Source organism: Mytilus californianus, unplaced genomic scaffold, assembly GCF_021869535.1.
Source record: "Mytilus californianus isolate M0D057914Y unplaced genomic scaffold, xbMytCali1.0.p SCAF_21, whole genome shotgun sequence".
In the NCBI taxonomy this organism is placed as follows: domain Eukaryota; kingdom Metazoa; phylum Mollusca; class Bivalvia; order Mytilida; family Mytilidae; genus Mytilus; species Mytilus californianus.
In genome coordinates, this window is record NW_026262670.1 from 2,821,237 (window position 1) to 2,846,122 (window position 24,886).

The 24,886-nt window shown below is 31.6% G+C and overlaps 2 protein-coding genes and 2 long non-coding RNA genes across 34 annotated transcripts in view; 3 read left to right on the plus strand and 1 right to left on the minus strand.

Moving 5' to 3' along the window:
• LOC127731978 (mRNA-capping enzyme-like) overlaps nucleotides 1-902 on the minus strand; it is a 49,521-nt gene extending 48,619 nt beyond the window's left edge. For 28 of the 29 annotated variants that reach the window (XR_007995942.1, XR_007995932.1, XR_007995928.1 and 25 more), the window contains exon 1: nucleotides 819-902. The gene's annotated coding sequence lies outside the window, so the exon portion shown is untranslated. Of the gene's footprint in view, nucleotides 1-59; nucleotides 79-818 lie in introns of those variants that run through there. The other variant, XM_052240948.1, reaches the window with a different exon arrangement.
• Nucleotides 903-1,087: 185 nt separating this feature from the next.
• On the plus strand, nucleotides 1,088-3,444 carry LOC127731901 (uncharacterized). 2 transcript variants are annotated; one of them, XR_007995903.1, is made up of 3 exons: nucleotides 1,088-1,149; nucleotides 2,397-2,562; nucleotides 3,246-3,444. It is a non-coding gene; the product is annotated as an uncharacterized LOC127731901 (long non-coding RNA). The 2 variants fall into 2 exon arrangements; XR_007995904.1 differs by lacking the exon at nucleotides 1,088-1,149 and adding an exon at nucleotides 1,512-1,593.
• Nucleotides 3,445-7,375: 3,931 nt separating this feature from the next.
• Nucleotides 7,376-24,886, plus strand: part of LOC127731841 (ATP-dependent RNA helicase DDX54-like) — a 57,100-nt gene continuing 39,589 nt past the window's right edge. The window contains exons 1-6 of one of the 2 annotated variants that reach the window (XM_052240687.1): nucleotides 7,376-7,736; nucleotides 9,615-9,741; nucleotides 10,876-10,946; nucleotides 16,110-16,298; nucleotides 17,364-17,413; nucleotides 21,950-21,991. In XM_052240687.1, the coding sequence (XP_052096647.1) occupies nucleotides 7,446-7,736; nucleotides 9,615-9,741; nucleotides 10,876-10,946; nucleotides 16,110-16,298; nucleotides 17,364-17,413; nucleotides 21,950-21,991 (770 nt within the window). In that variant the 5' untranslated portion in view covers nucleotides 7,376-7,445. Of the gene's footprint in view, nucleotides 7,737-9,614; nucleotides 9,742-9,783; nucleotides 9,791-10,875; nucleotides 10,947-16,109; nucleotides 16,299-17,363; nucleotides 17,414-21,949; nucleotides 21,992-24,886 lie in introns of those variants that run through there. The other variant, XM_052240688.1, reaches the window with a different exon arrangement.
• On the plus strand, nucleotides 17,428-18,607 carry LOC127731857 (uncharacterized). The gene is made up of 2 exons (XR_007995850.1): nucleotides 17,428-18,205; nucleotides 18,527-18,607. It is a non-coding gene; the product is annotated as an uncharacterized LOC127731857 (long non-coding RNA).

The following is a 24,886-nucleotide window of genomic DNA, read 5'->3' on the forward strand; positions in this document are numbered from 1 at the left end:
TAGCTTTGATGTAAATACTGCATGTAGTTAGCATGTAGTTAGCATATGAGTAAACTCACTGAAGATTTGGAATCTTTTGCCTTTGTTTACCAGTTTTACAAGTCTTAGATGAATGAACTGTGCCTTTATCATAACTGAGACAATATATATTGTCTAATAGCATGAAAAGTCCTAGATCATCATGACAATTTTTTATTCATGATTCATTTCATCAAAATAATTAATAAAACACTAAATTAAACCTGTTTAGGTTTTTAAAAAGTCACTTTGTTTTGAAACAATAAAAAAACCTTAATTATAGCAAGGATTTGTATAGTAAGACCTTCTTACTATACAAATCCTTGTTTAAAGCAATACACCATGTACAATAACTTAAACAAGATTAAAATATTTATTCCAAACAAAACAAAAAAAAAGGGTGCAAAAGTGAATGGGAGCGAAAGTAATTTTGGGCGAACAGACCCTGATTCGGATTTGATGAGTAATGTACTAATGAAGTTGAAGTGAAGTTGAAGGTACATGTATACCGTATAATTCACTGGACTACAACCCAAGATCTAGCCTTATTCTAACCCCTAAACAGAATATACAGTACAAACCAAAAATAAAAATGCGTAGAAATTGAATACCTATGCATGTTTCCAAAACAATTAACAAATAAATTTGTCTTTGAACAATGAAATGTTATTATATATGATTCAAAAGTTTAGGTTCATTAACAGATACAGATCTAGAGTGACAGAGTGTTATGTGGGATGTAAATATTTATTTTGCTGCTTTAATTAATGTGTGATCTCATAAACATGTTTTAAACATACTAGATAAATAAAGGATCAAAGTTGTTAATTCCAAGAAAAGCGTTTTACTGTAATTTTTTCCAACAGCAGTTGCTTCCCTTGATGCGAAACAATCAATGTATTCAATTCCAAATATGATTTGTGCTGTGGATTAAAATTCATCTATCGAAATATTTTACAAAATTTTATATCTATATTTATTGAAATTAAAACTTTTATCTATTGTAATTTTTTTTATACGAAAACATTTCAACAACAAACATTCATAAAATGTCTGCGCCCATCATCACATCAGGCCTACCTAACTTCCGGATAGACGCCATATTGGAAAAAACCGGTCATAGTCAAAGAGGTAAGTGGTCAATTTGAAAGTCTGAATTTAGACAATCGAGCAACCCAATTTTATATTTGATAAGTGTTTATGGTACTCTGAGTTGAAAATTTTGATGTTATCATATTTTGATAATTGAAATTTCTTAGGTTCTTGAGAAAAACTGCAATGTTTCTAAAAATGATGCGAAAACACATGTCTGGTAAAACCAAGTCTTGGTTTTATGAATTTTTGACAATTGTTCCTTTTTGGATAAGATATTTCTTAAAACTTAAGGTCCGATAAAACTTTAATAGGTTTTCGAATGTTTATATGACAACATCATTGCAGATCGGGTGCAAATTATGAATTTTGACGCACATGTTATGCCTCTTCATTGTTATTCAAATGAGCGACCATAATATAACCAGTTGTTTGTGTACTTCAACACATGATGTATCATTGAAAACGTGTAGGAATTGTATGGTATGAATATTTCAATATATCTGTTTAATTACTACATTAGGAAAAATGACATGATTTTACATGTAAATAATAAACTACATACATCTTGTATCAAGGGTCTGTACATGTATGTTTGTCTTTAAATTTTATTTAAATAGTAGACTCAACAGTGATATTGTTTAAATACATGTAAATTTTATTAACTTATTAATATATTGAAAACAATATAGTAGAAAAAAGAAACACCTAGAAGACATCAAAAGGACATGTAAAACCTAAGTCAAACAAAATCTACAACACAATAAGACAAAAAAGACAAATATTATGATGTAAAGACAAACAAATTTTTGAAACACTACATAGAATCATTAAGTTATAATTATCTGCGGAACCGTAGCTCTATAATATAATAGCCATATCCATATTATATCCATAATATGATAGCCATATTTATATCTATATCTTTGATAGAACCATTTAGATAAACAGTTTATCATAAACTGTATGAGTTTGATCTAAGAAGAGTAAGCATATATCTTGTTCACCATCATGTAAAATATGTGGAATTAACATTTCTAATTGAAAGTAAAAAAGTCTCACTATGGTATAACTATAAACTAGTTAATATATAGTGTTGGTTTTTTTTATATCTGTATTTGCATATAATGATTTACCATTGCAAAACAATATCCATCATTCATGAAATTATATCACTCTAGATATGTGTGCTTTAGCTAGCCTACAATATTTTATTTTTGCTTTGAATGATCCAGTACTAGTTATGTTCATATTGAATTTCATATTATGTCTTCATATAATTTCAGTCAATGGAAATACATGGAATCCAACATCCCAGCTGCTTTTGCAATTTTTCATACAGACTATGAAAACAGTACTATAGAGTATAGTGTTCTTTTAAACGTTGTACATGTTGTAGTGTTGTAACAAATTACTTTTCATCAACTATATGTACAAAAATGAATGAAGAAGGTAAGATATTAAAGTTATACTCAAATAGTTATTTTTACTTGTGAGAAAAGTTGCATGTAATATTTCATGGAAAATATTCTTTCTTCTTCCTGTTATTGACTTACAAATGTAACTCTGTCTCAAATGAATTGGAAGTTAAAAGATTTAAGAATACAAACAAGTGCACATGTACATAAACAAACATTAAAATATTATTGTCTATAATTAACATTGCCAAGTTCTCAAAATATTTTTTATAGCCTACAGCTATTGACCATTTTTACAACACAGACTACAAATTGTGTACATGTGGTCTCAGTGAAATTCAGTCATGTATTTGCAGATTTTTCATACTTTCGTACATGTAGGTGTAATTAAGATTGACCCCCCCCCCCTTTTGTGGGAAAAAATTTCTTAGGTCAGTCAGCGGGCCCCCCTTACAAAAAGTTCTGGATCTGCCACTGAGCAGCTACATGTATACCAATATAAAATACCAGACAGTTTAAAATAAGAGAATAAAACAACCACAACCTGTTTAATAGTTTGCAATCAGGACTACAACATCATTGACCTTCTTGATTTTTGGGGTCCAGACTGACAGTGCTGCCACTTTTTAAGAACACACAATCATTGATTATTTCAATTCAAATTTTTAGGTTGAAATGCTTTTGTTTTTCACTAAATGTATAACATTATAATTTCAGGTTAGGATGGAAAACTGGTGAAGATGAAGGTTACAATTGTGATCTACATATTGATTAGTTTGAAGCAGATTTTGTTCTAAAGAGGGAAATAAATAAACAGTGTGTTTTATAAAGATGTTCAATTATTTACACAACAACAAAAATAATCATTGTATGAGAGATAAATGGATATAAGTGTAAATAAAGACACTTTATTTTCTTTTTCTATTCACACTTTTTAGTAAGTAGCTATAAATAGCTACATTACCAAGCTCCTATTAGACTAATATTTTTTAAACCCTCTTTCCAAATTATTTGCAATCTTTTATAATTTTGTTCAATTTGGTGGTCCTGAGATATTGGTTAATGTATCCAGTGCTGGAAGTTTTTATACGACCACAACAAATTTTTACATTCATATATTGGTATGATGTTGGCGTCGTTGTCGTCCGAAGATACATTGAATTTAGCACAATAACTTTAGTTTGAGTGAATGGATCTCTATGAAATTTTACCATAAGGTTCAATACCACAAAAGGAAGGTTGGGATTGATTTTGGGGGTTATGATACCAGCAGTTAAGGAATTAGGGGCCAAAAATATGCATTTTTGTAACTTCCAGACAATAGCTTGTGTGTTAGTGTATGGATCTCTCTGACATTGTACCACAAGGTTCCATACCACAAAGGGAATGTTTGGATTGATTTTGGGTGTAATTGACTCAAAATTTTAGGAATTAGGGGCCAAAAAAGGGGCAAAAAACAAGCATTTTCCTAGTTTCCAGACAATAACTTGTGTTCAAGTGTATGGATCTCTCTGAAATTGTACTGCAAGTTACCATTCCACATAGGGAAGGCTGAGATTGAGTTGGGGGTGATGGATCATAAGGGGGTTCAAAAAATTTGGGGAGGGGATTTTTTTTTCTATTTTAAGACTTATATGATGTATTAAAATTAGTAATTATGGTTGCAACCTCCATTGGAAATTTGAATTGAGATTATGACCATATGTTGAGGGAAATATTTTTTTTTGGAAAAGGGGGGAGGGGTAAAAAAGAAATTGTGGGGGCAATATTTTTTTTCATTTCAGATTTCAGAAATTAAAAAGAAAATTTCTTCAAATATTATTTCTTTTTGCCAAAAAAAGGGGGGGGGGGGTAAAAATTTTTTGGGGGGGTTCAATTTCGCAGCATAGTGTATTGCACAAAAGCAAAAAATTGAATATAAATTCAAATCATATAACCAATTCTGAGTTCTTTGACTACAGTTATTCGGTGTCAGAAACCTATTAGGTGTCAAATATTTATTTACAATCCAAATTCAGACCTGTATCAAGCGCGAATATTGAGTCCATTTTTCCCCAACAGTTCAGGGTTGGACCTCTGCGGTCGTATCCAGCTGCGCTCAGCGTAGCATTTTATTGTTGTTGTTATACCCCGCTTTAAAAAAGTGTGGGTATACTGTTTTACCTCTGTCTGTCCTTCCGTCAGTCCATCTGTCAGTCCGTCCGTCCCATGAATATTTTCGTCACATTTTTCTCAGGAACTACTTGACAAGGATTTCTGAAATTTAGTTTCAGGGTTTATATAAGTAAGTTACACCGTGTGATGCGTTTTCAGATTCATCCCTCAACAACTTCCTGTTTACCGAAATATATCGGTGGGGGTATCATCAGCGAGCAGTAGCTCACAGTTTTACTTGTTTGATTTACTTTAAGATACATGGTCCTAGGAAAGGCAAAGGATACCGTTTGTATGCAGATAAAACTGGTTTATCCCTGTCGCATTGTACATTTTGGTGTTTTTATAAGTAGTGTAGTTTGTTGGTGTAAAATCAGGATCCTCACACATTTATAAATGCAAGTATCAAACAAAAGTTAATATGACAAAAAGCAACCAACAACAACCACAGAGTTTCCCTCTACTTACTTAGAACAAGGTGATACAGTATGAGAATGTGGTGGGCTTACACATACTGTAAGTGCTAAATTCTCCTGTAACCTGTGACGGTGTAACAGCTTAACATTTAATTAAGAACAATTAGTTGACACACAGAAATGTCACCCTTATAATAAATAAAAATATGTGGTATGATCGCCAATCATGAAAAAGACAACTCTCACCAGAGACCAAATGAAAATTCGAGTGTCTGCATCTTTGGATGAAATACAAAAACAAAACGTTAAACACGCCTATGAGTTTTTAAGATATCCTCTTCTTGAATGCATGGACGTGGGAGTGAATTTTTGGTATCCAAGTAAATTGGAAACTCCTAGCTAATTCCTGTATCCGTATTGTTTAAAAAATATTCACGATATTGAAAGGTGTTTCGTCGGCAGCGAACGATAACATTTTTTGGAGTAACACCAGCGTCTATATAGATACTTACTTCCATGGAGAGCTCTGTTCTTGATGTTAGCAAATAAGGGTACATATATTTGAAAACTCCCAAAAGGCATACAATCTAAATCTATAGGTATTAAAGAAAAATATTTTATAAACGGTGCCTACCTGTTTCTTATGTCAAGCTTCAAATCGTCATTAATTAAAAAGGTTATTTTTTTTCATCAAAGATCTGCAATACAGATTTTATAAATATACAAATTATTCAACAAGACACACATATATATATACATGTATATATGTCTCTGATAATGATGATTCAACCCTTTTCCAGATTTGTTTCATTGACGAAATATTGGATACTTCCTAATGAAAAAGTGGCATCCTTGCCAAATATTTATATTTTCCTCAAAGTTTGTGCATAACAATTAGCCATTCCAGCTAGTGGCGGACCCAGAAGTTTTTATTAGGGGGTCCGTTACAGTCATGGATCAGTGATTCCCTACTGATGATATAACCAACCAAATTTGTCCCTCTAAAGGGGGCCTAGATCCGCCTATGCTGATTTAGTGAACAATGCTGAAGATAAAGTAGCCAACTTGCATGAACACTATGTATGAGAGGTTCTTCTCTAAAAAACATTGGACAGGTTTTAAGGGCAGGATAATAATATGATTGAAATACGAAATTTCGATTAAATCCAACCACTGTATTTTATACTCGCATTATTTATATACATTGTGGAATCGTCTAGTTGTTAAATTGTCAATTTAGTGAATTAAAAAGAACAGAGAATAAATACGGAAAGATGTGAATAATGTGGTAAAAAAAAAAGAAGTTTTGACTTGATAATATTGCAGCTAGTGCTAGCTATTATCTGAGGCTATAATTTAATGAGACTCTCAGAGCTTTCAATGAGTATATTATAATACCACTACACGGAGTCCCTTTTTTAATATCCAACATATTTGGACGACTTGCACCAAATCACATTCTTTAGTCATTGTTTTTAATGGAGGCGGAGGATCATTTTCAAGTTTCAAGGGCTTTCCAATGCAGTATTATTGATATCTATAATTAAAAACAGGACATTGACATTTTTGTAATTTAAAAATCTTCAAAAATTGTAAGATTTTCATCAAATTAATGCTTACACGAGGATGCAGTGTTACCTGGTACCCGAAATCAAAATTATGTAAAAGCACCGACACTTTTTTTTCCTCAGGTGAAAATTAGTTTAAATAAAAAAAAAAACAAACATTTTATGTAAATTTCTGGCTGAATATTGATTCATCCGCGTTGAAGAAAATTTTACGATTGTAAAGACATTTAGAATCAAACATTTAACCCCCCCCTCCTTAAATTTGTTTTTAGATATCGTCAGGGGAAGAAAAGACATTAATTCAAGAAATATTAAGAACAGACAAACATCTGCCTTTTTTTGAGAAAGTAATTTCGAAGTCTGAAATATTTTCAATTAGACCCCCCCCCCCCCCCCCCCCCCCCCCCCCCCATCATTTTCATATTTTTATAATACACGCAGAAAACACTTTTATGGAGTGCATTCGTGTGCTTTAACACACACGAGCACGTGACAATGATTGTTATCCTATTTTGAAACTGTAAAAGAAGACCCCAAATAACCGGTCAAGGGTTCATACACTTATCGAAATAAAAACACCAAAAAACTTTAAGCCAATCGAATTAGCAGGATAATTTATCGGTATGTTCGGACTTTATGTTTATTTATTATGTAAAATCTAGATATTTCCGAAATAAATCCGCCATTATCTGAGTATCATCCGAAGCGAGTTAGGCTCCCCTCTCTATGATTTCCCCTGATCACATGCATGTTGGACTGTAAAAAGAACGAAAAATAAGATGAAGACATCAAAAAAGAAATCTAAGCACTTTGCGAAACAAAATAAATCCAAAGCCAAAAAGCCAAACAACTCAAAGTTTAACAAATTTGACGGAAAAAAGACAAAAAACAACGCAAAAGACAATAAACATGAGGAAAGCCAAAATAATGAGCGTAAGGGGAAATCCCGTGCTGCAATTGCAAACGAAAATAAAGTCAAAAGAATGAGAGAGAAGAAGTGGAACAGAAATAAAGATGACGATGACTCGGATTTTGAAGTTGTAGATTCAAGTTTAGAAAAGTCCATCAGGGTAATTATATAATTATTATATCTGTTGGATAACTCGGACTAAAACAAAAACTTTCAATAAAAAGTCATATTAAACTAGACCTCGTTCATCAAATTTGCGATAGGATTACATAATAAAAAATACAGTGTTTTGATTTTATACTAATGCCTAATGCAGTAATCATGGTAATGGCTTGGATGTTTTAACCTAGAAATGAAACACATACGAAATGGTATACACATAAATCTTCCATAATCATGTACGAAAAGGGACATATCAATGATAACAGTTATTACGAAAAAATCAAAATCATATAAATCTAAGAGATACAAAATGGCATACATATAAATCTTACATGTCAGGTACGAAATGGCATACATAGAAACTTCCATTATGTACAAAATGGTATACCTATAAATATTCTAGGAGGTAGTACGAAATGGTATACATGTAGATATTCCATTAGGTACGAAATGGTCAAGGTACGATATGGTCAGGGTACGAAATGGTTTTTGCCAGGGTACGAAATGGGGGGTACGAAATTACTATAATTTATTTATATGAAGAAATAAAGTGAACAAACTAGGACTATGATTTTTAAATTGTATTGTAAACAGTTTTTTCCTACTTTTTTTAAAAATTACTTAATTTATAAAAAAAATCTATACGAATTTTTGAGATAATGATAAATATTTTTGACAAAAAATATATACATGATATAAGGGTCTGGTCATTTGTAACATTAAAGGGGGAGGGGGGGGGGATGAGAGGAAATATAAGTTTGAATTTAATACTTTTGAATGAGGATAATTAACTTCTATTTGAAATATTATTGTGAATTTCTCCTTTGTACTTGTATGTTTATAGTATGTTTTTTTTTATTGGTAAAAGGTGTTTTAATGATTGGCGTGTGTGTGTTTGTATTGTGTTTAATCCTTGTTGTTCATAATTAGTATATACAAACTAAGAGAAATTTGATTGACATTGAAAGGCTTGTTAACAATTTCATTAATCTGTAATTCTTTATTAATGGATTCACCAATTTAAAGAGTAATTATATTTAAATGGTCACATCAAACAGATACAATGTTTTATAAAGACAAGCGGAAGCAAACATTTATTATTCTAAAAATAGATTTGAAGTCAAATTTGAAAAAAGACAGAGGTTACTTTGATCGTATCAAATTACTGATAAATAATTCAAATAAAGAAAATAACATCCATCATCATACTTATATTCTTCTAGTAGTCCAAGTTTGTTATAGTCTGATTTTGTGAGGCCGATTTTGTTATAGGCCAAGTTTGTTAGTCCGAGTTTGTTATGGGCTGAGATATCAGGGAGTCATTATATAGAGTGAAGGTCCCTAGATAAAAAGGAAACAAGACGTTTCGGCCATGGGGCAAGTTTGGCCTTGGTCGTTTCGGCCATGTAGTAAAATTTGATTTGGTCTTACTTTTATTTTATATTGAAAGAGGTTATGTTATATATACTTTCAGTTATATATCTTTTATAATTTATAGGTCGGGACTCTATCCTGGTCACAGGCATATTGCCTAACTATGATGAACTGAAACAGATGTTGAAGTTTGTAATATGTTCCTCTGATTGAAATTATAAAAATCATAATATTTCATTTGCAAAACATTAATAGTTTCAGGGGAGCATGGGGAGGTTGTTGGCTTTGCCCCCCAGATCCCCTAGCCATGCCTCGATAGAATCAGAGGTGAAGCTATGCCTGTGGTACTTTCTATTTACCTGTATTATAAAGTTTGGTCAGAACACTGTGTATTTTCTAATTCATTCTTCTCAAGTCAGTAACTTATCCCATGTAAGATAACTAAACTGGTAGATTTTAGTTTAAAGCAGCATGAATGATATTGATTTATTTTCTTTTTCAGAAAGCTTCAGAGAAGTCCAACAATACGTCTGATGGTGAAAATTCTGATCAAGAGGCTAAAGATACTAGAAAACTTCTTACACAGCATAACAGAAAGAAAAAGACATCAGGAGGATTTCAGTCTATGGGTAAGTAATTTGTAAGCTAAAAAGAAATCAGAAGGGTTTCAGTCTATGGGTAATTATTGTGTAAGCTAAAAAAACATCGGGAGGATTTAAACCTATGGACGAGTAATTTGTAAGCTAAAAAGACATCGGGAGGATTTCAGTCTATGGTTTATTAATATATAAGCTAAAAAGACATCGAGAGGATTTCAGTCTATGGTTTATTAATATATAAGCTAAAAAGACATCTGGAGGATTTCAGTCTATGGGTAATTAATACATGTATATAAGCTAAAAAGACATCGGGAGGATTTCAGTCTATGTACATAATATTTAAGCTAAAAAGAAAATGAAAATGTCATTCTATTGATAAGGTATACATATATCTTAAAAATTTAGATATTTCATTCTATGGGTGAGGTATATCTTTAATACTCAGAGGATTTCAGTCTATGGGTACTAAAAAGAAAATGAAAATGTCATTCTTTTGATAAGGTATACATATATCTTAAAAATTAAGATATTTTATTCTAAGGGTGAGGTATATCTTTAATACTCAGAGGATTTCAGTCTATGGGTAATTAATGTGTAAGATAAAAAAAAATGGAAATGTCAGTCTACAGATAAGGTATATCTTAAAGACTTAGTGACCTTGTGGAGAATTGTCTCATTGGCAATCATACCACATCTTCTTATTTTTATATTAGATATTTTATTCTATTGGTGATAATACTTAAAGGATTCCAGTCTATGGATCTTTTTTTTATTAAAAAATTTTCAGTGTCTTTTTCAAATATTCATCGTTGTTCAAATTATCATTGTTATTTGTAACAAATAACAATGATAATTTGAACAACGATGAATATTTGAAAAAGACACTGAAAATTTTTTCAACAATGTTGAATAATCATTGGTTTTTTGCAAATTATCATTTGTATTTTCAAACTTTCATTGCTCTTTTCAAATTTTCATTGTTATTTTCAAATTTTCATTGTTATTTTCAAATTATCATTGTTATTTTCAAATAGACCTTGTTATTTTTGAGTTATCATTTTTATTTTCAAATTTTCATCGTCATTATCATGTCATTATTGATTTGGATTTATCATTGTCATTTTCAAATTTTCATTTATTTTAGATTATGATTGTTATTTTCAGGATTATCTCATTCAGTATATAAAGGTATATCACGGAAAGGATATAAGATACCTACACCAATTCAAAGAAAGGTAATTTATTAGTAAATATATACAATGATAAGTAGATGTGTTATGAATATCAATGAGACAATTATCCATCAGGACCACAGGACAAAGGATATAAGATACCTACTCCAATTCAAAGAAAGGTAATTTATTAGTAAATATATACAATGATAAGTAGATGTGTTATGAATATCAATGAGACAATTATCCATCAGGACCACAGGACAAAGGATATAAGATACCAACTCCAATTCAAAGAAAGGTAATTTATTAGTAAATATATACAATGATAAGTAGATGTGTTATGAATATCAATGAGACAATTATCCATCAGGACCACAGGACAAAGGATATAAGATACCAACTCCAATTCAAAGAAAGGTAATTTATTAGTAAATATATACAATGATAAGTAGATGTGTTATGAATATCAATGACACAATTATCCATCAGGACCACAGGACAAAGGATATAAGATACCTACACCAATTCAAAGAAAGGTAATTTATTAGTAAATATATACAATGATAAGTAGATGTGTTATGAATATCAATGAGACAATTATCCATCAGGACCACAGGACAAAGGATATAAGATACCTACTCCAATTCAAAGAAAGGTAATTTATTAGTAAATATATACAAAAATAAGTAGATGTGTTATGAATATCAATGAGACAATTATCCATCAGGACCACAGGACAAAGGATACAAGATACCTACTCCAATTCAAAGAAAGGTAATTTATTAGTAAATATATACAATGATAAGTAGATGTGTTATGAATATCAATGAGACAATTATCCATCAGGACCACAGGACAAAGGATATAAGATACCTACACCAATTCAAAGAAAGGTAATTTATTAGTAAATATATACAATGATAAGTAGATGTGTTATGAATATCAATGAGACAATTATCCATCAGGACCACAGGACAAAGGATATAAGATACCTACACCAATTCAAAGAAAGGTAATTTATTAGTAAATATATACAATGATAAGTAGATGTGTTATGAATATCAATGAGACAATTATCCATCAGGACCACAGGACAAAGGATATAAGATACCTACTCCAATTCAAAGAAAGGTAATTTATTAGTAAATATATACAATGATAAGGAGATGTGTTATGAATATCAATGAGACAATTATCCATCAGGACCACAGGACAAAGGATATAAGATACCTACTCCAATTCAAAGAAAGGTAATTTATTAGTAAATATATACAATGATAAGGAGATGTGTTATGAATATCAATGAGACAATTATCCATCAGGACCACAGGACAAAGGATATAAGATACCTACTCCAATTCAAAGAAAGGTAATTTATTAGTAAATATATACAATGATAAGGAGATGTGTTATGAATATCAATGAGACAATTATCCATCAGGACCACAGGACAAAGGATATAAGATACCTACTCCAATTCAAAGAAAGGTAATTTATTAGTAAATATATACAATAATAAGTAGATGTGTTATGAATATCAATGAGACAATTATCCATCAGGACCACAGGACAAAGGATATAAGATACCTACTCCAATTCAAAGAAAGGTAATTTATTAGTAAATATATACAATAATAAGTAGATGTGTTATGAATATCAATGAGACAATTATCCATCAGGACCACAGGACAAAGGATATAAGATACCTACTCCAATTCAAAGAAAGGTAATTTATTAGTAAATATATACAATGATAAGTAGATGTGTTATGAATATCAATGAGACAATTATCCATCAGGACCACAGGACAAAGGATATAAGATACCTACTCCAATTCAAAGAAAGGTAATTTATTAGTAAATATATACAATGATAAGTAGATGTGTTATGAATATCAATGAGACAATTATCCATCAGGACCACAGGACAAAGGATATAAGATACCTACTCCAATTCAAAGAAAGGTAATTTATTAGTAAATATATACAATAATAAGTAGATGTGTTATGAATATCAATGAGACAATTATCCATCAGGACCACAGGACAAAGGATATAAGATACCTACTCCAATTCAAAGAAAGGTAATTTATTAGTAAATATATACAATGATAAGTAGATGTGTTATGAATATCAATGAGACAATTATCCATCAGGACCACAGGACAAAGGATATAAGATACCTACTCCAATTCAAAGAAAGGTAATTTATTAGTAAATATATACAATGATAAGTAGATGTGTTATGAATATCAATGAGACAATTATCCATCAGGACCACAGGACAAAGGATATAAGATACCTACTCCAATTCAAAGAAAGGTAATTTATTAGTAAATATATACAATAATAAGTAGATGTGTTATGAATATCAATGAGACAATTATCCATCAGGACCACAGGACAAAGGATATAAGATACCTACTCCAATTCAAAGAAAGGTAATTTATTAGTAAATATATACAATAATAAGTAGATGTGTTATGAATATCAATGAGACAATTATCCATCAGGACCACAGGACAAAGGATATAAGATACCTACTCCAATTCAAAGAAAGGTAATTTATTAGTAAATATATACAATGATAAGTAGATGTGTTATGAATATCAATGAGACAATTATCCATCAGGACCACAGGACAAAGGATATAAGATACCTACACCAATTCAAAGAAAGGTAATTTATTAGTAAATATATACAATGATAAGTAGATGTGTTATGAATATCAATGAGACAATTATCCATCAGGACCACAGGACAAAGGATATAAGATACCTACTCCAATTCAAAGAAAGGTAATTTATTAGTAAATATATACAAAAATAAGGAGATGTGTTATGAATATCAATGAGACAATTATCCATCAGGACCACAGGACAAAGGATATAAGATACCTACTCCAATTCAAAGAAAGGTAATTTATTAGTAAATATATACAAAAATAAGGAGATGTGTTATGAATATCAATGAGACAATTATCCATCAGGACCACAGGACAAAGGATACAAGATACCTACTCCAATTCAAAGAAAGGTAATTTATTAGTAAATATATACAAAAATAAGGAGATGTGTTATGAATATCAATGAGACAATTATCCATCAGGACCACAGGACAAAGGATACAAGATACCTACTCCAATTCAAAGAAAGGTAATTTATTAGTAAATATATACAATGATAAGGAGATGTGTTATGAATATCAATGACACAATTATCCATCAGGACCACAGGACAAAGGATATAAGATACCTACTCCAATTCAAAGAAAGGTAATTTATTAGTAAATATATACAATGATAAGTAGATGTGTTATGAATATCAATGAGACAATTATCCATCAGGACCACAGGACAAAGGATATAAGATACCTACTCCAATTCAAAGAAAGGTAATTTATTAGTAAATATATACAATGATAAGTAGATGTGTTATGAATATCAATGAGACAATTATCCATCAGGACCACAGGACAAAGGATATAAGATACCTACACCAATTCAAAGAAAGGTAATTTATTAGTAAATATATACAATAATAAGCAGATGTGTTATGAATATCAATGAGACAATTATCCATCAGGACCACAGGACAAAGGATATAAGATACCTACTCCAATTCAAAGAAAGGTAATTTATTAGTAAATATATACAAAAATAAGTAGATGTGTTATGAATATCAATGAGACAATTATCCATCAGGACCACAGGACAAAGGATATAAGATACCTACTCCAATTCAAAGAAAGGTAATTTATTAGTAAATATATACAATGATAAGTAGATGTGTTATGAATATCAATGAGACAATTATCCATCAGGACCACAGGACAAAGGCTATAAGATACCTACACCAATTCAAAGAAAGGTAATTTATTAGTAAATATATACAATGATAAGTAGATGTGTTATGAATATCAATGACACAATTATCCATCAGGACCACAGGACAAAGGATATAAGATACCTACTCCAATTCAAAGAAAGGTAATTTATTAGTAAATATATACAATGATAAGGAGATGTGTTATGAATATCAATGAGACAATTATCCATCAGGACCACAGGACAAAGGATATAAGATACCTACACCAATTCAAAGAAAGGTAATTTATTAGTAAATATATACAATGATAAGTAGATGTGTTATGAATATCAATGACACAATTATCCATCAGGACCACAGGACAAAGGATATAAGATACCTACTCCAATTCAAAGAAAGGTAATTTATTAGTAAATATATACAATGATAAGGAGATGTGTTATGAATATCAATGAGACAATTATCCATCAGGACCACAGGACAAAGGATATAAGATACCTACACCAATTCAAAGAAAGGTAATTTATTAGTAAATATATACAAACATAAGTAGATGTGTTATGAATATCAATGAGACAATTATCCATTAGGACCACAAGTCAAAGGATATAAGATACCTACTCCAATTCAAAGAAAGGTAATTTATTAGTAAATATATACAATGATAAGGAGATGTGTTATGAATATCAATGACACAATTATCCATCAGGACCACAGGACAAAGGATATAAGATACCTACACCAATTCAAAGAAAGGTAATTTATTAGTAAATATATACAATGATAAGGAGATGTGTTATGAATATCAATGACACAATTATCCATCAGGACCACAGGACAAAGGTGATAACAACTATAGGTCATGGTATGGCCTTTAACAATGAGAAGAAGCCATATGGGATAGCAAGCTGTTAAAGGCCCTCGCTGGATAAAAAATTAAACAATTCAAAAGAGAATATCAACTGCCTGATTCATGCTAAAGACAATAAACAAAAATGGCAACCAACAACAACTCAAGTTAAAAGGGAAAAAAACATGATGAAAGAAAAAGTAGACGAACTGGAACATGTGGAAGGAAGGTAGTAATTATCAATTCTGAAGAAACAAAATAATTCATGCTAGCCTTAGATTTATTTTAAATTTGTAGCTTTTATCCTACAGGGGGTAATTTAGAACTGCCTTACAGACAGCAATCTTACTGTCACCTCAGTTTTTCAAATTGCCATATTTGTCCTATTAGAATCGAAATACTTCATGCAAGCCATAGATTTGTTTATATCATTTTTACATGGTTAGAATTATTTCTTAAACATTGCTCTATTATCTCACTTGCTATACACGTGCTCACATCAACATTTATGATTTTTGAGGTACACTGATTATTTTCTTTCTTTTAGACCATACCTTTGTTGATAGAAGGTAAAGATGTTGTTGCCATGGCAAGGACAGGAAGTGGAAAAACGGCAGCATTCCTTCTGCCTATGTTTGAGAAGTTAAAGATACATTCAGCAAAGACTGGAGCTAGAGCTTTGATCCTGTCTCCCACTAGAGAGCTGGCATTACAAACACTGAAATTTACAAAGGAGGTATTATTGTAAAAAGTGTTACTTTTAAATGATAGTGAGGGCTATTCCATTATATGTTGGAGGGTAATAAGAGGAGGTGGGAGGACCTTTGTCGGGATAAGGCCTTTATTTTGCGGGAATTCGGGATTTGGCCTTTATTTTCGCGGAAATTCAAGATTTACCCTAATCAGGCCTCTGGAATTAATGATTATTTTTTCAGGATCCGGGAAAGAATGATTTATTTTTTTGGGGGAATTAGGGATGACACCCCCTCCTACCGTCCCTCTAATAAGGGAAATTTTATTTTTGGACCTGGGTCATTGGATCATTTATAGTTGTGTGTGCTATGATATATGCAAAGATAGCCGATTGTGGGGAGATTTTGGAATTCCCTTCCTACTATCCCACATCCATTATATAAATAGAAAAGCCCTGATGTTCCACTGTAGCGACCATACAAGACCCTCATGGGTATTACTTTTATTTACTGCTGGGTCCCAATATCATTTTAAGAGGCCTTTAATTTAGGCCACCCTTTAAGAAATCTTTGTTTGATGTTGCCTACCTATGCCGTGAAGGGTTTGGTAGGTAGGTAGGGATTTTTTTTTTGGCCAACAACATAAGTTACATGTTTCAGACAAGAAACAATGTTAGAGCAGGAAAAAATCTTTTTATTTGAATGATTTGTCATAAAACTTTTCTGGTAGGCTGCTTTATCAGGTGGGTAGGGAGGCAACATCAAACAATTTAAATTTTATTTTTGACCTTTTTAGAAATACCTGCATTGAAGCACATTCTGAGCTTAGAAAGTAAAAATATGAATAAAAGGAGAATTGTGTTGTGTGTCAATGAGACAACAACTATGGTTATTTTTGAAAATTAAAGCAATTGGAAATGTCAGCTTCTTCTCTATAAAGAACTGCTTAGTAAATTACTTGTCCCTAAAAAGAAAACCTTAATTTTTCGCAAAAAGTATTACGACAAAGATACATATAGATATATTTCATTTTTACAAAGTAAAAGTGTTCAACCTTTTTTATCCAATGAGACGAAACAAAGATGATATAAAATGTCTTGTTATTTCAGCTTGGAAAGTTTACTGGACTTAAAGCAGCCGTTATCTTAGGAGGAGACAGGTATATTCTTTCTTTCAGTTTTTATACGACCGCAAAAAAATTTTTGTGGTCGTATATTGGTATGACGTTGGCGTCGTCGTCGTCGTCCGTCGTCGTCGTCCGAAGACACATTGGTTTTCGCACTCTAACTTTAGTTTAAGTGAATGGATCTCTATGAAATTTTACCACAAGGTTCAATACCACAAAAGGAAGGTTGGGATTGAATTTGGGGGTTATGGTACCAACAGTAAAGGAATTAGGGGCCAAAAATAAGCATTTTTGTAACTGCCAGACATAACTTGTGTGTTAGTGTATGGATCTCTCTGACATTGTACCACATGGTTCCATATCACAAAAGGAATGCTGGGATTGATTTTGGGGGTTATGCCTCAAAATTTTAGGAATTAGGGGCCAAAAAAGGGGCCAAAAACAAGCATTTTTCTAGTTTCATGACCATTACTTGTGTGTAAGTGTATGGATCTTTCTGAAATTGTACTACAAGGTTCCATATCACAAAGGGAAAGCTGGAATTGAGTTTGGGGGTAATTGCCGAAACGTTTAGGAATTGGGGGCCAAAAAGGGGCCAAAAATAAGCATTTTTCTAGTTTCCAGACAATAACTTGTGTTCAAGTGTATGGATCTCTCTGAAATTGTACTGCAAGGTACCATGCCACAAAGGGGAGGCTGGGATTGATGATGGGGGTAATTTTAGGAATTAGGGGCCAAAAAAGGGGCAAAAAACAAGCATTTTTCTAGTTTCATGACAATAACTTGTGTGTAAGTGTATGGATCTTTCTGAAATTGTACTACAAGGTTCCATATCACAAAGGAAAAGCTGGAATTGAGTTTGGGGGTATTTGCCAAAACATTAAGGAATTGGGGGCCAAAAAGGGGCCAAAAATAAGCATTTTTCTAGTTTCCAGACAATAACTTGTGTTCAAGTGTATGGATCTCTCTGAAATTGTACTGCAAGGTACCATACCACAAAGGGAAGGCTGGGATTGATGATGGGGGTAATTGCCTCAATATTTTAGGAATTAGGGGCCAAAAAGGGGCAAAAAACAAGCATTTTTCTAGTTTCATGACAATAACTTGTGTGTAAGTGTATGGATCTTTCTAAAATTGTACTACAAGGTTCCATATCACAAAGGGAAAGCTGGGTTTGAGTTTGGGGGTAATTGCCCTAAACGTTTAGGAATTAGGGGCCAAAAAGGGGCTAAAAAACACATTTTTATAGTTTCCAGACAATAACTTGTGTTTAAGTGTATGGATCTCTCTGAAATTGTACTGCAAGGTACCATACCACAAAGGGAAGGCTGGGATTGAGTTTGGGGGTGATGAATCATAAGGGGGTTCAAAAAATTTGGGGGGGGGGGATTTTTTTTTTTTTCCTTTAAAATTTCCCTTTAAAATTTTCCATTTTAAGTTGGTTATTTCTGATTTATATTTAAAAGCAAATAATAATGATATGGTAGGAGATACACACCAAACAGGATGTGTAAATTATTATATAATAAGTATTGTGCAATAGCAACGAAATTTTCAATTGCACAGTATTGCACAATAGCAAGAAATCTTCAATTGCAAAGTATTGCGCAATAGCAAGAAATCTTCAATTGTACAGTATTGCACAATAGCAAGAATTATTTAATTGCACAGTATTGTGCAAAAGAAGATACTTCGTATAAATTGCTTATTTCTTGACCAATTCCAATGGGGTTTTATTCTTGAATTCTTGGGGTTCTTGTATATGCTGAATCTAACCGTGTATATAGTTTTTGGATTTTGAGCCCCGTTTTTAAATTGGTCCACATTGAGGTCCAAAGGGTCCAAAATTAAACTTTGTTTGATTTCATCAAAAATTGAATTATTGGGGTTCTTTGATATTGCCGAATCTAACCGTGTATTTAGATTCTTAATTTTTGGTTCCGTTTTCAAATTGGTCTACATTAAGGTCCAAAGGGTCCAAAATTAAACTTAGTTTGATTTTAACAAAAATTGAATTCTTAGGGTTCTTTGATATGCTGAATCTAAACATGTATTTAGATTTTTGATTATGGGCCCAGTTTTCAAGTTGGTCCAAATCGGGGTCCAAAATTAAACTTTGTTTGATTTCAACAAAAATTGAATATATGGGGTTCTTTGATATGCTGAATCTAACCATGTATTTAGATTTTTGATTTTTGGGCCCTGTTATCAACTTTGTCCACATTGAGGTCATAAGGGTCCAAAATTAAACTTTGTTTGATTTCATCAAAAATTGAATTCTTGGGGTTCTTTGATATGCTGAATCTAACCATGTATTTAGATTTTGGATATTGGACCATAATAGGTGAATGTCCAATTTAAAATTTTTAAGTTCTTAGACCACATTCATTCTGTGTCAGTAACCTATGCTGTGTCAAATATTTAATCACAATCCAAATGCAAAGCTGTATCAAGCTTGAATGTTGTGTCCATACTTGCCCCAACTGTTCAGGGTTCGACCTCTGCGGTCGTATCAAGCTGCGCCCTGCGGAGCATTTTATTCTAGATGTATTTATATAAGTTAAGATTCAAGTTTATATATATTCATGCTGTTTTCTATGCACCAAATCACGAAAATTAGTTGGTCTGTAGTGTATGGAGCTTTAAATTTTAAATACATCTATTTTCCTTGCACAAAAGAGATATGAATAAAATGAGTCTAGGGTAAAGGTTAATGTGACAGCAACCCAACGACAAAAACACCAAAGGATATAATACAATGTTCACCACAGTAAAAAACCATGTTCCCATAGGACATGACTAAATTATTCAGGGGAAATTAATGATTGTTTTCCCCATATAAATACTTTTGTCTTGTTGAAAAGAAATGTAATATAATTTTGTTTATTTGCACATGGTTTCATAATTATGTGGTATAAACTAAGCAACATTACAGGAAACTAAAAATGATAACTCAATATATTATTTTGTAGATAATTTATATATAAACTTGATACGGGTTATGTTCTTCTCATATATTTTATGATGGTATGATACTAAACCCCTAACGGGAGGGATTGTGCTTGATTTTCATATGATGAAGACATATTCTTTCAATCAGTTAAATTGAGGTCTGGAGCTGGCATGTCAGTAACTGCTAGTAGTCCTTTGTTCATTTATGAATCATTGTCATTTTGCTTAGTTTCTTTTGTTACCTATTCTGACATTGGACTCGGACTTCTTTTTAACTGAGTTTTACTGTGCGTATTGCTATGTGTTTCTTTATTCTACATTGGCTAGAGGTATAGGGGGAGGGTTGAGATCTCACAAAACATGTTTAACCCCGCCGCATTTTTGCGCCTGTCCCAAGTCAGGAGCCACTGGCCTTTGTTAGTCTTGTATGTTTTTTTTAATTTTAGTTCATTTATATGTTTTGGAGTTTAGTGTGACGTCCATTTTCATTGAACTAGTACACATTTTTGTTTAGGGGCCAGCTGAAGCCCGCCTCCGGGTGCAGGATTTTCTTGCTGTGTTGAAGACCCATTGGTGGCCTTCGGCTGTTTTCTGCTCTTTGGTCGGGTTGTTGTCTCTTTGACACATTCCCCATTTCCATTCTCAATTTTATTGATGTTTTGGATATACATAATGAGACAATCCTCAGTTTCAAAATAGAGAAATATTATAGGTTAATGTTATCCTTAACAATTGAAATAAAAGGATAATAGTGTTATACATCAACACTTGACAGTAACTTATCAACATACAAAAACACAAAATATATTATAGAGGTCATCAACATACAAAAACACAAAATATATTATAGAGGTCATCAACATACAAAAACACAAAATATATTATAGAGGTCAACAACTTACAAAAACACAAAATATATTATAGAGGTCATCAACGTACAAAAACACAAAATATATTATAGAGGTCATCAACGTACAAAAACACAAAATATATTATAGAGGTCAACAACGTACAAAAAATCAAAATATATTATAGAGGTCAACAATGTACAAAAACACAAAATATATAATAGAGGTCAACAACGTACAAAAACACAAAATATATTATAGAGGTCATCAACGTACATAAACACAAAATATATTATAGAGGTCAACAACGTACAAAAACACAAATTATATTATAGAGGTCATCAACATACAAAAACACAAAATATATTATAGAGGTCATCAACATACAAAAACACAAAATATATTATAGAGGTCATCGACATACAAAAACACAAAATATATTATAGAGGTCATCAACATACAAAAACACAAAATATCAACGTACAAAAACACAAAATATATTATAGAGGTCAACAACATACAAAAACACAAAATATATTATAGAGGTCATCAACATACAAAAACACAAAATATATTATAGAGGTCAACAACATACAAAAACACAAAATATATTATAGAGGTCAACAACATACAAAAACACAAAATATATTATAGAGATCAACATACTGTCTTCAATAATAGACAAGTGTCTAAACCATATGTCAAGTTCCTTGTAACACAGAGTCTTTAAAAGTTGTGACTAAAATATGAAATGTGTTTTATTTTACAGAATGGATGATCAGTTTGCTGCCCTTCATGAAAACCCTGACATGTAAGTTAGAGCTGTTCCAGAATTAATAGCTTGAGGGGAGACACTTTTATTAAAATTGGATGGGTGGTTATTATTTGAGAGAGATAGATCGTACTATCATAAGAATTGATTGATTGATTGGTGTTTTAACACCACTTTTAGCAATATTGTGCTTTTTGGTGGCATTCAGTTTTTATGGGTGGAGGAAACCAGGGTCCCTGGAGAGAACCACCAACCTTTGGTAGGAAAACTGACAATTCTAGTCAATTAAGATTGGAGTCGAAAGCAACTGCAATGTGCAGGATTCAAACTCACGACCTCAGTGTTGTCATGCTACTTAGACCACTCACCCACAGAGGTCTCCCTATCATAAAAGTAATTGAAATTTAATGAATGGTGGAGGTATACTAGAAATGTCTTCAGCCAATCCTAAATACATAGAAAAAGATCAACAACCAATAAACATTTTAATTCTACAATTTACAAATAAAACCATTATTTCTTTTCTCTATGCAGAACTAAGTTTTTTTGGCCAGGAGTTGTCTCCATTTGTTCACTTAAAATAAAATGGAACAATTTTTTAGTGTCATATCCAAGCTCATGTCTTTTAATTCTCAGTTATGTCTCTTTTGTGAAGGTTTTAGTACATTTCATAGGTCATTACAAAGATTAAAAGAAATTGTTATCAAAGAATTTGTTCAATTTTAAAAGACAAATCTTTTCCAAATTAAATATTGCTTGATGTTTGAAATAAGTAAAATAGCAAACATACAGAATTTCAAGGAAAATTCAAAACAAAAAGTCCTTTATCAAATGGCAAAATCAAAAGCAGCTCAAACACATCAAACGATTGGAAGACAACTGTCATATTCCTGACTTGGTACAGGTATTTCCTGATGTAGAAAATGGTGAATTAAACCTAGTAATTTTTCATTCATTTCAAAATTGTTTTCTCACACATTGAGAAAAAATTGCATTTTTTGTGGATATTTGATTTTGTGGTTTTGTAAAAGTCTGGATACTAACCTATTGAAAATTAGTACAACGTTGAATATTCAAATTACTCATAAGGTCAACAAAATTGGAATCCAACAAATAATAGTCAATCCACAGTACTTTAGATAATTGTTGCAGCTTTGGTTAAAATGTACCCTCTCAATGGGATAGACGACAGTAAATTTAATGAATGGCCCAAATACGCAAAAAAATCAGTTATTGTCTATTTTCCTTTTTCGACTTGTTCACTCGGTGAACTAAGCCCATACTTTAGTTTTTTTATTTTGTGTTTTGTAGAATGGAAACGTGAAATGCATCAAAGAGGCAACAATGTTTGTCTTTTGGTCAGTTTTCATTTTTGCAATGGCATTCATTTTCGTTTTCACCTTTTGAGTTTTTATTACTCACGCAATAGACAGGCTAAAAAGCAAAACTATGTAAGCTGAAGCATGAATAAATTCATCATAGATACCAGGATTAAAATTTTGTATGCCAGACGGCAGACACACGTTTTGCAGTGTTCTCCCCATGCCCCAGTTTTAAACGACTTGTTAAATCTTTTCCGTGCGGTATAAAACTCCAGGTGAAATTTGACCAGTTCAAACCAGTTCAACATGGATTGTTTACACCACGTGATCGATTTACCTTTATGAGGTTAACCTTTGTTGATTGGATTTAATCGATGTAATTAACACTTATTACATGATTCTTTTGTGTTTTAATTTAGAGATCATAACTTTATGATCAAAGATAACTATCTTAAGGCTTCACTCACCACCTGACAAGTCGGCAAATACTTTGTACACAAACCGTGTTGACCCGATAGTTGTACATACGACGGTACATATTTTGTACATTATAAAGTTAGCTCAATACTTATATTATAGTTTTATATGTCTATGATTAAACCATGGCCAAAATTATCTTTAATTATGACATAGTTATTGCATGATATTCCGGTTTCAAACTGTCAACAAGTAATTCAAAGGGGAAGGATCACATGACCCAGTTAGTTCACGTAGAATATTCAAGATTATTTACAATTAACTGCAATCTATTCTATAAATAAAATGCATGACTGTACCTTCAAACTGGATATCTATATCCATATGATCATTAATGAATAACAGAAGTGATCTTGCAATTTTAATCCATAAGCACATGTTAAATCTATTTATTTATATCTACTTCCTGTCATTTAGGCGGGAAAATGTTGTTGACATTGAATATGTTACTTATAGATCTATAGACCTAAGATAAATTTATAGATTTAGGAAATTTTTTTTAAATGGATCATGACAAATAAAGATTTAGATTTCAGTACAGTATTAAGTCTGTATATATGTTTGATTATCACCAAAGACAAGAAAGGTTAATATTTACATGTACATGAAATCTATGGTTCAAATTATAACACAATTTTGTTCTTGTTAATTTTATATCCCCAGGACAGGAATCCTTTCACATACAACAACTTTCTTTCTAGAAACTAGAAAGTTTTTTAAATTGAACATTTTTGTTCTCTTTTGAATCTGGGAACAGTATATCTAATAATATATATGTTCCTGTTTCAATGATATTTTATTTTTATTGATCATGGATTTTATAAAAGATTTAATTACTTTAAATTTAGATGAATATCATGTAATGAATCCTGTTTTATTTATTTTTAAAAAATATTAAAAGTATACAAACTGTTTATTGATCTGTTTAACCAATAATATTCTGACATACATGTAACACAGTACCACAGAATTAAAACAAGAGACATAAAAACTGCAGTAACTAGAAATATAGCGACGCCACGCGACACAACTGATTGTATGAATCATTTCACCAAGCTGTTCACACGCGTTACCCTGGTGCTATCCAAAAATCCTGGGGAGAACACTGACTGCGTTTTGTCTACAAAAGACTCAT